Source organism: Aythya marila (genome assembly GCF_965140915.1).
Source record: "Aythya marila genome assembly, chromosome: 20".
In the NCBI taxonomy this organism is placed as follows: domain Eukaryota; kingdom Metazoa; phylum Chordata; class Aves; order Anseriformes; family Anatidae; genus Aythya; species Aythya marila.
Window position 1 is genome coordinate 10,461,711 of NC_139061.1, and position 16,485 is coordinate 10,478,195.

Genomic DNA, 16,485 nt, shown 5'->3' on the forward strand with positions numbered 1-16,485 from the left:
GGTCTTCGTGCATGTCGCTAATTAGCCGAGCAAGCAGCCATTCAGCTCCCTCTCATGTTTCTAATTAGATCCTTAACAACAAACAAATGTCGACCTTACAAAGGCTGTGCTACGTTTCCCTCCATTAGTTAAACAGTTTGGGAGGGAGGCGGTTTCCATTTTTCTGCAGTCGCTCCCCCCGAAAACGTCGCTCGAGGATGCCGGGCTGGGGCCCTGGGGTGCCTGTGCTGCCCCGCACTGACCGCCTCTCGCTCAGGTGCTGAGCACCGGGGGTCTTGGGTGGGCAGGGACCACCCCGGCCCCATGCTGTGGGCTGGGATGCTCACCAGCTGCATGGAGACCAGCACGTGAAATACAGAGGTAGAGACACTCGGTCCTGTCAGCCATCTTCCCAACAGGTTTCTCCGCCAATTTAGCTGGTTTTACAGTTAATTTAAAATCTGGTGTGGTTTAATTTTTACATACTTCACGTGAAACGGTTGGGATTGTTTCCTCTTGCTCTCTTTTGGCACTGGATGTCTGTACCAGGCTGCCTCAGAGCCATTTCAGCAGCAGTATCCCCACCACAACGTGTTTGGGTTTTCAGGTGAGGTCCCTGCTCCAGTGCCCAGCTGTGGCAATCGAGGAGGTCCCTGTCCTGAGCACGGTGGCTGCTGCCCCCTCTCTCCATGCCCTGGGCCACGGGCTCTTGCTGCGTTGTGGGACCCGGCCCCAGCACTGTACGTGCTGCCAGTGCCTGTGCATGAAGCTTTAACACTTATTACCATCCATCCAGCTGGCAAATGAGGGCTAAAGCTTGCGATTCTGTGCTAATGCAGACCTCTCTCTAATAATTTTTCTATTTAAAATGAACAAGAGCCAAGCTAAGAGAAGCTGGCGCCTTCACCTCTCGCTGCGTAACGTGAAATCTGTTGCTACTTTTACCATGGGCAACCACATCTGCATTAATTGTTTACCACAGCCCGGACAGGTCTTTTATTAATATTAATGAGTAACAGGGAACAAAAGGCCCCTTTATTTTTAGCCTACTCTAATTGCGTAGTAATTACTCATCTACAAAACAAATGAGCCAAACTCCATTGCCATAGCAACAGAAACTCCGGCCTCCCACTGTAACACATTAACTGGCTATCACTCCTGTTAATTTTAAATTGAAGCCTTTTGTACAATAACAGACAATACTGGAGGAAAATTAAAACAAAACCAGGTCTTTGTTCCGCTGCCTGATGCGGCCGCAGGGGAGGGCAGCGCGGCAGGGGCACCTTCCCGCGGGGTGGACGCCTGTGGGGGCAGCAGTCCTGGGCCAGCCAGGAGGCAGGTGAGGTGTGAGGCTGCGTTGAACCCTGGTGCTCCCATGCCATGATCCTCTTGTGCCATGGAGTTTGCACAAGGAGCCTGCACAGACATTTCCACCAGACTCTGCTGGTCAGACAGGTGCCCCCCTGTACGCCTGCACTGCTTTGCACGCCTCTCTTGGGATGGGCAAGGGGAAGACCCTCCCCATCACTGCTGCATTTGTTTAGCTTGAAATTGTTTTGTTGATCCTGCTCCCTTACACCCAGGCCCAGCACTGGGAGGAAGGAGAAAGTGGCACTGCTCTGCCTACCAAAATGAGATCTTGGACATGTGTGTCAGCAATCATGTACATTCCTGGCCTTCATGCCCCGCGCAGGACCTCCCTGACCCATGCCCCTGCTGCCAGCAAACATGAGCTATAGGCACCAACAGGGCTAAGGCTGCCTGACACAGGTTTTTGGTAATAACACCCTGGAAAGGAAAACATGAGCTCATGGATGAGGAAACTGCGAGACGCTGTGCCTACCATGCGATGTCTCGGAGAGCTGAGGGCACCGGTTCATCTGTCAGCAGCAAATACCCGCGGCCCCTTTGCAGGCACCTGGAAGCCCTCAATGGCACACAGCTCTGGGCTCTTGCTGTAACTACCAGGAAATGCCTCTAAAAAGCCCCAGATGTGTGAATCGATTATTTTTAAAAAGCTCGAGTTTATATACCTGAAGACCAATTTCGCCTTCTCCAGCAATTACTGATCCACACTCCTCATGCTAATCCAGAGCCAGATGCATGCTAACATCTGCTGCAAGGAAAAATGCCGCTGCGTCTTTTTCACTTTATCTCAGAAAGGAGAGAGGGAAAAATATAACTGTAATTATGTATTTACTTCTAAAACATTTGGGGAGAGAATCAGCATGAAAATACTCACAATAGTGTGTCTGTAAAATGTGCACCGTGTCACATTTAGCCGTTGTCCCACTAATGGGTAACAGCCTGCGCCTGCTGCCAGCCAGGCGAGTTGCTCCTCAGCTCAGCGAGTACTTTACGCTGCTGGTGATTAAAATGCACGAGACGTGCTCGTGTGCTTCAGTACCTCATTGCACCAGTCAGCTCATGCTGAAGGCCCCGCTTTCAAACTTCACAATGGCTCGTCTGCATCTTGCGTGGAACAAAGTTTAATTACGAGGCCGAGAGCTCTGTCCCTCCGCTCCTACTGGGGAAGACACAGCCAAACGGCGTCACTTGGCCACCGCAGTGCTCGGAGGGGCTGCAGCACAGCCTGCCCGGCCACGGGGCTGCACGGGGCATGACGTGCGTCCCGCACGAGCTCTGCCAGGGAGCCTTTTCCCACTGAAAATAATTCTCCTGATTGAAAAGACTATTAAAAGTTAGCCACTAAATTCATGAAAGATTAACTTACGCTGTACTTAAGTCTGCACTTCAGAGGTGGTCACTAATTGCACTGGAGATGATTTATCAAGTGCGCGAGATTTTCTATTACAAAATTATTGATTAAAGCTGATGTATTTAAACCACAATAGACTTCAGCCAGGAGCCCTGTGAAACAACCGCTGCGGTGGTCAAGGCCTAATAACAGCGGCACAAAATTGTTTTAAATCTACTGAATTTACTACTTTGTCCTTTAGAAAGCTCAGTCCCACGAGGATTTAAAAAATCAGGAAATGGCATCCTAGAGTAAAAGAAGACAAACAAGGCTTGTGGGTAGCCTGAGTTCTGGAATGAACAGGAGCGGGGGCTATAATAGCCCCAGCAAAAAGCACCTAGGGAAACGCCGACTGCCCTTCTCACATAGCCATGCTACACAGGCTGGAGGAGAATGGCATATTCACTGTTCAGACAGGTCTCAGTGCAGTCTGGCTTCTTCTCTGTTTAACACGAGACATTTGTCTTTGTGCTCACCCATTACCGGAGCACAAAGCTGTGCGTGGTTCTTTGTCTTACCCCTCCCACCCTGACCGCCTGCAATGCTCTCAAATGCTGACTGCCTCTGCTAGGAAGATAAGCAAAAGATAAAATCTGATGCAGCCATTAATTTTTTGATGCATCAGCCGTGCTGAGCTCCAGTTGCCAGCCTCTGTCACATAATTACAGGCTGTTCCAATGGAGTGAGAAATTTCAGCCTGCTTGCTGCTCCCAAGTGGTCCACTTGTTAGGTTCTGGCTTTTGAGATTACATAGCTTGGATTAAATTTTATGTACTTTTATATAGCAAAATAAAAGAAGGAGAGTAGTTCCATCTGAGCTGCTGAGCCACAAGGGAGTGCTCTCAATGGGCCGTATAAATCCCAGACTGGCTCATCACTGGATCTCTGAAACACTCCTCCTCCTGACATTTCTGTGTGCCGGCGCCAGCTCCGCTCCTTCCACACACAGACTGACTGCGGTCCCACTTTTTTATGGCTGTAATTTGCTAACACTATGGGTGCCTAACGACAAGATTAAATTTTTAGAGCACCTTCTTTAAGTATAAGACCAGGATTCCTAAACCCCATGCAATTTGTCGCTCTGCTAACTTTTAGATACACTCCTCACTTCATCATATGCCTCGCGCATTAAACAGTGGGTCCTCCCGTCTCCTTGGCAGATTGAGATTGAAGGGGGAAATTATTCTCCCCCTTGATGCAGGAGTGGTTCAGCTCCTCAGGGGCAATAAGGGAAGTAATCTGGGTGGCTCAGATTGCCTTGCATGGGCTTGCATTGTGTCGGCTCCATCCAAGCAGTTGTTTGGTTGATTTACTTCATGTTCTATTAGAGGTAAGGAGCGGATACAAACTCTTAATTACATTTTGAAAGCCCATTCTGGATATTTTATTTCCTTTTAAAGCACTTGCTGAAATAAGTGCCCTAAGATTGCCTGTACCCAGCGGAGCAGGAACATGCTCAAAGCACGCTCAGTTTGCAGGGCATCGCCTGAGCGCCCAGGGAGGAGAGAGGCTGCGGTGGGACGGTGCCATACAGTATCTGTCTGATCCCAGCAGGGTACCTTCTGACAACCAACAAACTAAACAAATAAGCAAAGCCTAATTCAGGATCTCAATTACCATCTGTGAAGCTTACTGACTACAACTGCATTTGTGGAAGAATTTAAAAAGTTTAGTGCATAAACCGGGGCATGAGAAGCAAAGACGCTTGCTGGCTCAATGGCAAAGATGATGAACTTGTCTCAAACTCCTAATGCCGATATTTATGAAATGTTAAATCTTAATAGAAAAATGTTCCCTTAAGCTCAGTGACATGGCAATGAATACAAACCGCCACTAGCTTAGAGTCTCTGTTGCATAACAAGATTTAAGGTTTATGACCTAAAAACAATTGCTTTACAGCTCAGGACAGTCTGCAGGAAGCTGCTTCACACACATGGTATTATACAGACACCCAAATGGAGTGATTTGCATTTGGCACATCTGGTCTACAACTGCTAACGAATGATTCTATGGGCTAATATGGGCGAGTAACAGGCTGATGAAGAAACCATGATTGTAAAATGATTTAAAAAATATCTTAAATTCTTTTAAATACAAAATAAAAATAGGAGAATATAGTTATACTCAGCATTTTAATTCCTAGGGACTTTAATTTGAAAAAAATATAGCAAATTTACTATCAACATAACAGCATGTGCGGGTTCTTGTACAGAAGGGTGTAGGTTGCCTACAGCCATGTTCAATTTAAACTTCCAGATAATGGGATTTAACAAATACGGTACTATGGATCCAAGCCTTTAGCAGCTCTCTGCTTTATTGATAGCCCTACACTTTCAATCAGACCAAGGCTATGCTTTTAACTGCCGCGCTATTTCACGTTGATGGTACCTATAATATCAACTCAACAATGCATGTTCTACAACTACATCTACTGCTACCAGTACGACTACTACAGTGCATGCATTTAGTTCAGTCCCACAGATACATACACTCTAAGAACAGGCAAGGGGAGATGTGAAATGTTTTACGGGGGACAACAAGTGTTTTGTTTTTTAAGTAAGGGAAATTAATAAAAACATCAAAAGAAAGAAAGTGTACAAAAAAATAGAGACATTTCTCAAGAGTTGATATGAGTCGTTTCTTGAACCGTTTCGTCTGAACAAGCAAAAAACATGCAACCAGCTGCTACTAACAAGAAGCTGGACACTGAGAGAGGATTAATAGGTGTGGACAAACCTTCCCGCTGAGAGCGCTCAGAAGAGTGTTTGAGAGGAGGTGTGCACGTCCGAGTGTAAGAGAGGCCGGAAAGTATGCCTCAGAGACACCCTCTCTCACAGCAGCCCCAACCAAGCAAGAGAGAAAACAACAAAACATAACTGCTCACACTCACCATCAAGGTCAGTAGCTCGCGTTACTAGATTCGTTATACTGGCAAGTATAAAGTACAGTAAGGGGTTGTCGGGGCACGGGGCTCAAAGCCGGGACTGGCGCCCGAAATCCAGATGTGCCGGAGGCAGGGGCCGGGGAGGGGGCTCCTTGCGCCGTGCCCCTGCGCTGTCCCACCGCGCTGGGCGCCGCCGGCCATCTCGGCGGGCCGAAGCGTGCCCGTCGGACCCGCCGCGCCGGCACGGCTCACCTGGGACAGGCGTGCGCGGCTGCCGCTGGTGCCGAGCAGCGGGGATCGGGCTGAGATTATGGCCTTAGCGTTTTTGTCTCCAGTCATCAGGGAGGAATAGTTGGTGGCAACAGGTTGGAAACTGGAAAAATCTCAGACTTGTCAATGAACCCAAAAGGAAGGAACAAAAATCCTCTCCTGCCCATTTTTTTCTGTCTCACTTTCCTTCCAAATTAATCCCCCCCCCATGTCAAATGCAAGATAAAAATGTCCCCCCCTCCCACATGATTTTATTTTAAAAAAAGCATTTACAAGACAAAAATGTTTTACACTTAAAATATGTCAGGTGGATTTAAAAAGAAATGTGACATTGATAGTGAAGTTGTCTAGGAGGAGTTTGCAGCACTCAAACTTTTTAAGTTTGCTCATTTTCCATGGCTCAGGTCCCAATTCATTAAAAAAAAATACAAGAATGGATGAGGTTGTCAAAAGCAGCCGAGGGATCCGGCAGCACAGCCCCACCTGACGTGAATGGATGTGGCCAAACCCCCTCATCAGCTCAAGAGACCTCAGCTATCGCCTCCTCACAGGGATGTGGACCGGGCATGTGATTTACTGCGAGAGGCATCGCTGCATTCACCCTGCCCGCAAGTGAACGGCTAGGCTGAGCCTGAATTTATGACTGACATTGAGCACGAGTGGAGGGAAATGTCCCTTTTTGCTGATTGTAGGAGATAGCTGCTGTGACAGATAAGAGAACTTGTTTGATCGAGCGTGGTAAACTGGTGGCCATGTTCTCACAAGCTGCAATAGGAAAAGAAGGGGAGAGGGAAGCGAAGACCGGACAGCGCAGGGGACAGGGCCAGGAGTTGCCCACAGCCACCGCGGCCCCGCCGCAGCCCCCATGCGGTTAACTGCCCCCGGTGGGCTGCTCCCGCTGTTAAGCAAACATGCAGGTTTCCTCCAAGGACACAGGACCACCACCCCAGGAGCATCGGAGGTCATTAGTGCCCACACACCAGAGCCGAGGGGGTTTGGAAATGGAAAGGCCGCAGTCTCCTTGGGAGACCAAGACGCAGGCCCCGGTGCCAGGCTGGGTGCCGGTGCTGCAGAGCCGCTGTGCTCGGTGGTGAGGGCAGGACCTGGGGCCAGGTCACCGTGGAGGTGGCCAGAGGGGACACAACACCACGCTGCCCGCAGTGGGGCTGCGGAAGGGGCAGCAGCCACAGGGCCTGGCCTGCGGCCTGGGGCAGGGCAGGCCAGCAGCAAGATGGGGCAGGGGCATTGCCTGGGCACTTTCTGGCTCCGTCCGGGCTGAAGAAGGAACTGGGCCAGCATGGGGCAATGGTGCTGTGCTCTGGGCTTTGGGCTGGGGCACATGCAAAGGAGGGCTGTGCAAATTTGTAAAGGGGAAAAAAAAAAGAAAAACCAACAGAAAAGAAGAAAAACCCCAACCATTTTTCTTGTAATGAATCGGGCCCATACACTGTATCACAAGATCATACTCTACTGCTCCTGAATACAATTCACTACCATGGCTGGATGGAAGTGGCGAACCCAGGATGTCCCTTCCGAAAACTGTCTTTGGATGGAGATGACTCTACATGAAACACACTGTGCCCAGAGCAGGGCTCACTGCACGTGCAAGTGGCAGCGGGGCCGGGGCTGCAACAAACCCACCTTCCTCCTTGAGATCTTGGGGCTGGGAGGGGTTCTTTTGATTCAGTTTTGGGGTTTTGCCAGTTTTGTGCAAAGAGGCAATTTCGAGGCTTGAAAGACATTTCCAAACACCATACTGCTCTTTAAACTTGCCAGAAAGGGTGTTGTTAATTTAGGATTAGTTTTAGTTTCGTATTGCAAGTTCAAATAAAAAACAAAAGAAACAAAACAAAACAGAAAACCCAACAGAAGGAAAAACAAAAAACACTCAAATTAAAGACAAATGATTTTCAGGCACAGAATTGATCAATGCTCAGTTCAGTTGTAATGGGCACCAAAAGCACTCCGATTAAAAAAAATAATAATCAGGGAAGCAACGTTAATCCAGCCAAACCCTCTGTGCCTTGCTAAGGGGCAACTCACCAGGTCTGTTTGTACGTAAAACAAAACCTGAAGGGCAAAACATGAGGAAGAGGCAGAAACAATGAAGTCTTTTTTTTTTCTTCCTGAAATCATATGCAAAAATCAACCCCTTTTTTTCCTCTTTGTTTCTTTTGTTTGATTGCTTTTTTGTTTCCCTCTGTGAAGGGGCAGCGGGAAGAGCAGGGAGATTGGGGATCCCCACAACCAGTCTGGCAAGTCACCCCTTAGGCGCTCTCTACATGCCACAAAATGGAACTGGTACAGATAATCCTTTGTAGCCTGCAAGCAGTGCCAGTTTGCATGGAACGGAGTTCTCCTGGTGTCTTGCTTTGGCCTCCATGGCATTAGGCTCACACTCGAGACACATCAGGGCCTGCGCCCTCCTTCTGACCCGTTGCGTAGCGGTTTAGTCGGCTCTTTTCTGGAAGAGCCCAGTTCACGCCCTGGGACTGCCAGAAAAGTCACCAAGAAACCCCCACGTCAGGACTGCGTCATGAGTGAGCTGGGAAACAGCTGCCAACGCCACGTCCTCTGCCTGGGCACAGGCCTCTGCCCGGCACAGCACTGAGGGGCCAGTGGCTCCGACCCCAGGGAGCAGCCCCCTGAGCCGGGGAGGCCGCAGATGGCTTCTCCCTCGGCCGGGCATGCGTGGGGACAGGCCAGGGCCAGGGCAGAGGAGGGCGCTGACAAAGGAGCAGCTCACTGATGACTGCACTGAACACTTAATTCCCTAAGTAAAGCACTAATTCATATGTTTATCTGAATTTAAAACCAAAGGTAATAACGGTAATTGGCAATGATTTATTTATTTCCCTTAAGGGGAAAAAAATAAAAGTTTTCAGAAGGACAGGAAGAAAAGCTTTGGCATTTCTCATGGGAAGCAGGCTGGAGTTTGCAGCAGGGAATGGAGGTGGTCGCCCAAGAAAGGGGCAAATTGCCATCAGTGCTGGGTTGCTGGCACTGCAATGCATGTCCCTGACCCTGCAGCACCGGGGTGCACTTCTCCTGCTTGCCCACCGTCACCCCTGCACAGGAAGAAAACACCATCCCAGTAAGGGATGTGTCCAGACTGGTTTGAAGTGGGAAGCACAGCTCTGAGCACAGCAGGAGCCCATGCTGCTGCATTACCTCAGCGCAAACTTTCCATGAGAAATGAAAACTTTTTTTCAAAAAAACTCCACATTTTTTCTTTGTTTTGGTGTCCTTTATAATCTCAAATTTAAACCAAAGAAACAAAGAAACCAACATAATAAAGGAATAAATAAAGAAACAAATCAGAATATCTACCCAGGTTTTGGCAGTTCTTACGCCAATCTCCTGCAAGGTGCTCCAGGCCCCGTGGCCTCTGCTTGTAGTTTGGGTTTGGGTTTGATTTTTTTTTTTTTTTGATTTTTTTTTTTTTGGTGATTGATTTTTCAGGTCCCCAGGATAAGTGTGAGGAAAATCAGAGAAATGATGGAGAGCTGCAGCCACACAGAATACCGACAGAGCTTTTACCTGACCCTGCACTCTGAGGGTTTGCTCTTCCACGGGCCCCCCTACCTGATCCTCTTGCTGCTGCCACGGCTGCCGCTGCTACTGGTCCATAAGCCGCTGCCGGAAAACCTGGCCGTGGAGAAAAGGAGAAGGGTAAAGAAAGAAGCCAGCGGGCACCACGCGTCTCTGCGGGGCACGGGCGGCCGTGGCCTGCTAAGGGCAAGGCGTCTCCGAAGGGCAGCGTGAGGCTGTGGTCCCAGCTCCCCGTGCCATCGATGGGGACCGCGTTTGGGAAGAGCCGAGCCCTGCCCGTGTGCCTGCTGCGGGCAGTCTTTGCTGGTACAAAGGTGGCCCAAATCTCCCTGCAGAAGATGTAAACAGCAGCGTGTGCCACTGACGGCGCTTCGTCCCGCGCGTCTGGCCATGGCACTGGGGGTGGATAAACTCAGAGGGACGCCTGCAGCACTGAGCTTACATCTCCTTACTTTCAGATGGTTAGGGTTGGCCCGCTCGCACAAAACAATGGGTGCGTTTCGTTCTGTGCTTATTTGCAAGTGATAATAACGTGCTGATCTATAGATATAACAGTAATGGAAAATACGAGAAGGTCCTCATGTCAAGATCACAGATTTGCTGGGATCAAGCAGAAAAAACTCACCGGAATGTAATTTAAAAAAAGAGAGAAAGAAAAAAGCTTTTGAAAGCAAAACAGCCACAGATCAAGGATCTCTAAGACATATACCCTGCTACAGGGGGGCTGAGACGTTACAAATGAATGAAATGCTGCTAGCAATATTTCAGATTCGGTTTCTTTACTTAATTAATATTAAAAAGATCTGCCAGAGGCTCTGACTTTAAATATGTATTTTAAAAGGGCAATGGCAAGGTCCAGGCTATCAGCAAGAACCCCAAATACCCTTGCTGCAAAGTCAACAAAGCAGTCACAGCACTCCCGGTCTTTGGGAGCTCCGGCTGCTTCTGGTGCCAGCCAGGACACCCTCTGGGGTGCCACGGCACCTGCCCCTCAAGCATGCTCCAGGACTTTGATCACAGCTGCTTTGCAATGCTGAAGAGCCACACAAAAATAACTGAGTCAACAGAAAAGAGAACAGCAAACTAGAGAGATGGAGAGTGAGATCCAGAAGAACCAGCAGACTACGAGCCCGCTACCTCTAGCACTACCATCTCAGCTACAGGGAATCTACCGGGGGCAGGAACAGAGAGCAGCTAGGCTAGAGTGACTTGAGGCTACTTAAAACATTAATTAAAAAAAGACATACTTGCATTTAAATATGGTAATAGGGCTGTTGAGGGAAAAGAAAAAGTCTAGGTAAATGTATGCAGAGCTACCCCAGGCTGCTGCCTGCTGCTGCTCCCCGCCCACAGAGCCCATGCACGCAACAAATCCTGTTACTTAATGCCACTGTGAAATGTTTGTTTTCATTATGTTGATGATCTGCTATGATCTCCGAGGAGCGGGATGCAGTGGGAAACACATCCATACTGGGGGATATTGTAACCAAAGTGCACTCTTGCTGGCGATGGACACGTTAACCCTGGCTGGCTCCCCCTGACATACGGGTAGCGGATCTACAATATCCTGGAGTGAGAAGACTTCAGTGTTAGAAAGTCAAACCAACCTTCCAACAGCAGGGAAAGCACCTGTAGGACAAGCGCACAGGCTCTGGGGCTTCATTTTTGTGCAGAGGTGTGCCTAGGCCAAACCCCAAGCTGGTGCTGTGGGTGATGCAGGAGCAGAGCCGGCACTGCCCTTAAAGCCTCACGGCACAGATCCTGTTAACACGTCCTGAGAGCAGGATCCTCAGCATTCCCTTGTCCAGCCGGCCACCAGCAAACCTGCCACTTGGAGGCTCTGGGGGCTCGCTAAACCATCCGCAAGGGATCAGAGTAGCTGTGTATTTCCCATGGAATAAAATGCCTCTGCCAAAACCAATCTAATACCCTTCAAATCACCAAGCATCCCCTGAAAGCAGCATAAAGAACAGGGCTGGAAAGTTTGTTTCTCTTGTTCAACTGCCAGGGACTCTCAGTATCTATTTGAAATGCAGGACAAAAAGTTTTGCCATGCAAAAGAATGAAATAACAAGGGTGGAGAAAGCACTCCACAGAAAGACCCCGAACAAAGCATTTATTATGGCATTCCTGAGTTCACTGCAGACAGATGTGTGAAAAATTAATCCCTCCTCCCCCAACGAAAGCCATTCTCCTGATTCTGAGATGAAAGCATCTGTGGGACACGGCACTCCAGACGGCTCAAGTGTGATCGGGCCTGCTCGCGTGCTGCCGGGACAGCCGCATGGTGCAGCAGGATGGCACGGCCGCTGCACAAGTGGGAGATGGAAGCAGTGATGGATTATCCCGACTGGCAAAACCTGCTTACCAGTACAGACTCACAGACTGGCTCCATCACTGGAGGATCCCTAAATCAATCCTACACTCTGAAAGTAATCAGTCCCACACACCAAAATTACATTTGCCAGGCACTGCATTAATCAGCTCCTTCATCTGAAAACAAATTTCCCAGTCATCACACTACCGAGCACATTAATGCTGTGTGATGTCTAAGAACTGTGCCAACTTACGCCTAATACTTATGGAGTTCTTTGTCCCTGAATCTCTCAGGAATGATCGGCAGCTGACACTGTCTCCATTTCACAGATGGGATAAAATGAGGCACAAAGAAGCAAAGTGACTCCAGAAAGTTATCTGCAGAGAGCGAAGGATGCAGCCCGGCTCTCAGCCATTCTGGTCTCAGGCTCCACCACCAAATCTCTTAAATTCCCTTAACACCAATCCTATAGCAGTACTGGAACACTTTTGGTCATGCTGTATTATTACCTCCCACTGTTTATACATGTTTAAATCAGTGAGGACTTTAAACAACGATACAGTGACAGTGAAATTAACACTGAACCCTTTCTGTGTACTGCAGGAAACTTCTGCCTTAATCGTCCTTCTGTGTTCCTGCACCACTGTGTTAAAATTTGAGAGCTGGGGCACCTGGAGCTATTTAAGGAAGCAGAAAGCATTAGCAAGCACTTGTGCTAGTTTCTGTGCCCCAGAAGCAATCTGCTTGTCCACAGAGCCTCTTGCTGGCCTCGCAGATCACACCAGCACCTCGGTGAGGACGTCTGCCTGTGTTCCAGCAGTGACAGCCCCTTCCCCTGGGCCTGGGTTTAAACCAGCTCCCCCAAATCCCTGCAGCACCTTCCAGAGAGCTGCTCCCCAGGCAGTGGCAGAGGCAGATCCGCTCTGTCCTGCCCTGACCGATGGCCCTGGGGCTGCCTCAGGAGCTCGCCTTGGCAGAGCCGTGCACCGAGCCTCTGCAGCTGCTGGGGCTGGGAGGGAACCAGGCACCCAGACCAGGGCACTGGGAAGCCACTGGGAGGCACTGGCTGCAGCACACTCTGGATCCAGCCCCCAGCAGCGATCCCACCCTCTGAGGTGCAGGGGGCCCAGCCTGGCTTCCTCCAAGCCCACTGTGCTCTGAAGTCAACTGGGAAATCAGGAAGGGCTGGAGGGAGAGAGAGACTCGTTCACCCTGTTTGTGTGAGGGCTCCAATTCTCGCAGAAACAACCCGTCCTTCCTTGTGTATCCTCTGCATATAACTGCCTAGAGAAAACAAGATACCAAAGCTGTTCCAAAGGAGCAAAGTGCCCACTTTAGGCGTTGCAATTAGAAGGTATTTTACAGTAAATGTTTTGCAGTGGGCTCGCACACTGACCAGGAAAGCCCTGAGGATTCACAGCAATTTCATGCTCTCTTATTGCTCAGAATGAGCCAAAGCCAGTATTTGGAGGTCAATTTTTCACAGACAAATTTTTTCTGCTTCCTGCATCAATAGTTTCACTTTAAATACTGAAGCCGCCTCGTGCGAGGGAAGACGGACACATCTGTTTTTAAATGCTGTGCTTTGAGGTCACAGATGGAGTCAGTGGCTGTCTGCAAGCAACTGCTTTATCCAACGCACAAACAAGTTTGGGAGCAGGGGATCGAAAGGGTGGAACGCGACCGACAGCAGCAGGACAGGACTTCAGCAGGCAGCGTGCAGCCCCACTGGCTCGTACTTGGCGTTACCAAGCAGAAAAAACTAAGACCTGGGGATTTAGCAGATCTTTCAGGAGATTTGGGAACAAATCTGGCAAGAACAATGCTGCGTGAGAAGGGCTCAGGGGCTCTGTGGGGGGCACACAGCATTGCAGCCCTCTGCAGGACCAGGACCGGGCCCTGGGGCTGCCCAGGAGCCCCTCCAGCAGCAGGGGACCGGGGCCACTGGTGCTTCCCGTGAGCCACAGCCCCTGCCCCGTGCCCCACGGCAGTGCTCTGGGCCGGAGTGACGCTGCCTGCAAAGCCACCTGTGCCTTCACTCTGCTCGCTTCCTTCTCAAACCACATTTCTCCTCTACCCCTGCACGAAGCTAGCCAGAAGACTAGAAACAAGTGAAAAACACAATAAGCATTATATACCCCCTTCCTCTCTGCTGCCAGGACATTATAAACTGTCTCCCATTGCAGTAAAGCAAATTACACCCATTTGTTTTCAAGGGTCTGCACCTCACCCTGAGACAGGGACAGCGTCTGCATCGCCCGACCATCCCTTGCTGGGCTCTGGAAGCCCCCTGCAGCGCCAGTAACGAAGGCACGGTTTGAACACAGTGCCCTTTTCATGTCGCTCAAGCTTTGAAAAGAAAACATCCCAGCAACAAGGCAGGAGAAGCCGGCACACGCTTGCCAACTCCCTGAGAGGGGAAAGCAGAAGGCAGCGGCTGTGCGGGTCTCTTGTGCTGGGGGTCTCACTGCAGACATGGCCAGCTCTTCACTTCCAGTCTGTGCTACCGGGGCAGAAATGAGGAGGGAGGAGTCTTTGTTTGCACTTGTAGATGATGGCAAGGAACTGCCCAGCTCAGGCAAACAGCAAAGAAGCGACCTCTGCTGAAGCGTGTTGTGGCCACGTCCTGCTGGCTGGCGGTGCTGCGGGGAGCTGGGGGGTGCTCGGAGCCACCCAAAACTTCACTTCCAAGTGCTGCCCCGCTGCCAGCCAGGCCACTACTGCCATGGCCATGGCCAGACCGTCACCAGCCCTCCCCTGCTGTCCTGGCCCAGATGGGCAGCCACCAAGTGCTTCAGGCTCGGCTCTGCTAGGCCCCTGCAGGCCCCAGGAGGACACGAGATGCTGCGCTCTGCAAGCAGCCAGAAAACAGCAACCAAACAAGACCAAAAGGTCACAAAGACCCGGAGAATCAGGTTTTCTATCAAAAAATACTACGCAAAGGGTTTTTCTTTGCTTCCTACCAGCTAAAGCACGTAGGGCAGAAGAGGTCATACGCTTAGACTTCGGCGCTAAGCACGTGGATTTAAAGCAACAATCAAAATGCAAGCTGAGAGTCTCAAATCATCATCTGCCTTCAGCACCAGACTTCAGAAAAACAACAGAAATTATGAGATGTGCGTGGAGAATAAAAGCCACCATAAAACGAGCAGAATACTGCCTCCCAGTTTACCAACTATTTGCATGCGTTGGCGTCGCAGCTGAGCGCCGGGGCTCAGCCTCCCGAGCACCGCTCCGAGCGGGGCGTTTCGGAGGCCGGGCGGCCGAGCTCCAGGTTTCCGTCCCGCCTCATCTCACAGCGCTTTGTCTTTTAGGCTGCCCCGGCTCACGCAGCGTGCCGATCCACATCAGTCGTTTGGGAGTTCACTTGATCTCCCAGAAAAAAAAAGTGTGAAGTCGAGAATGTAAAATCGTCTGCAGGTTGAGTGGGAAAAGGCGAGGGGAAACTGATCCCCTCCTTTCAAGCAGCGTTACCAGCGGCTTTGATCAGCACAGAAAAGCGTCGCGAGGCTCACAGCTGTCATTTCAAATGGGTTCTCGCCTGCATTATTCTTTCCATTAGGCAGTGTTATCCTCTTTGTAGGATCTTTAGGCTTCATTTCAAAAGTATCAGAGACTCACAAGCATGAAGCAGAAGAGCCCAGTAGCCTTTTTTTGGGAGGCGGGCAGGCGTGGGTCCAATTTACTGGACACAAATGCAGTCTTTAATGGTGAGCACGCACAAGGGAAAGCTCCATCCCAAAACAATCCCTTTATGTTTAAAACCTTCATCTTTCAGTCCTCTGTCTCCCCCTCTCCTTTTCTATAAGAAACAAGAATGAGAAAGGAAAACCAGCTGCCATTTCAAGCTTCAGACTAACGACTAACCGCTCACCATACAGAGGAACATACACAGAGAAACCCAATTTTATCTGGGCTTGGTGAAAGACGAGGATTCTACCAAACCACTCGCGTGTTATCACGGTTTAGTAGCAATTAACACTTTTGGATTTGATCGAAGACCCCGTGAAGCCCTCCCCACGCCCGCAGGACGTGACCGTCTGCAGCGCCTGGCGCTTCCAGCAGCGAACATGCCGTGTCCCCACGGACACGCTGCCTGCCCGATGGCCAGGGGGGAACAAGGCACAGGGCAGTGGTCCATGGAAATGGAGAATTTGTCTCCTAAGCTTTCGATCAATTCTATTAATACTTCTAGCTTCTCCAGGCCTGCTCAGAGTTCTTTATTGTGACAGCCCCATTAAGTGTTTCCCTTTGTCTTTATATGCTGTGTTACATCAAGCTTATTAAAATCTATTTCACCAGGTCAGAAAATTAGCGAACTTCAGATACAGCACATCATGCATAATGGAAACCTCATTAAACAGCCCGCTGTGTTATTCAAGGCACAGTCATCTGCTGCTTAAAATGTACGATGCGTAGCAAGATTTTGTAGGAAAATTCCCAACGTCAGACACCCGTAATGCGCTTCACACCGGATGCGTGTTTGCAGATGGATGTTATTATGAACAAATATTTCTGCTTTGGAATTTCAACAAAACAATAAAAGCCAAATATAGTTAATTTAAAATTTGGCACTTCCACATTATGTACAGTGAACAACCCATTTTTCAGCTGTTTACCACTCTCAGGCCATGGTTTTTAAAATGAGAATGATGCACTTTTGCCCAGTAATTACTTTATGCATCAGTGAGACAAAGCCTTGTTTGTCTCCAAATTATCATTCTG

The 16,485-nt window shown here is 49.6% G+C and overlaps 1 protein-coding gene across 6 annotated transcripts in view; it reads right to left on the minus strand.

The window, feature by feature from the left end:
* MSI2 (musashi RNA binding protein 2) overlaps window positions 1-16,485 on the minus strand; it is a 229,068-nt gene that overhangs the window by 18,322 nt on the left and 194,261 nt on the right. For 3 of the 6 annotated variants that reach the window (XM_082776571.1, XM_082776569.1, XM_082776568.1), the window contains exon 11: window positions 9,432-9,539. The exons of 1 other annotated variant lie outside the window; for it this stretch is intronic. In XM_082776571.1, the coding sequence (XP_082632697.1) occupies window positions 9,432-9,539 (108 nt within the window). The remainder of the gene's footprint in view (window positions 1-9,431; window positions 9,540-16,485) is intronic. 2 more of the 6 variants (XM_082776572.1, XM_082776570.1) reach the window with 1 other exon arrangement.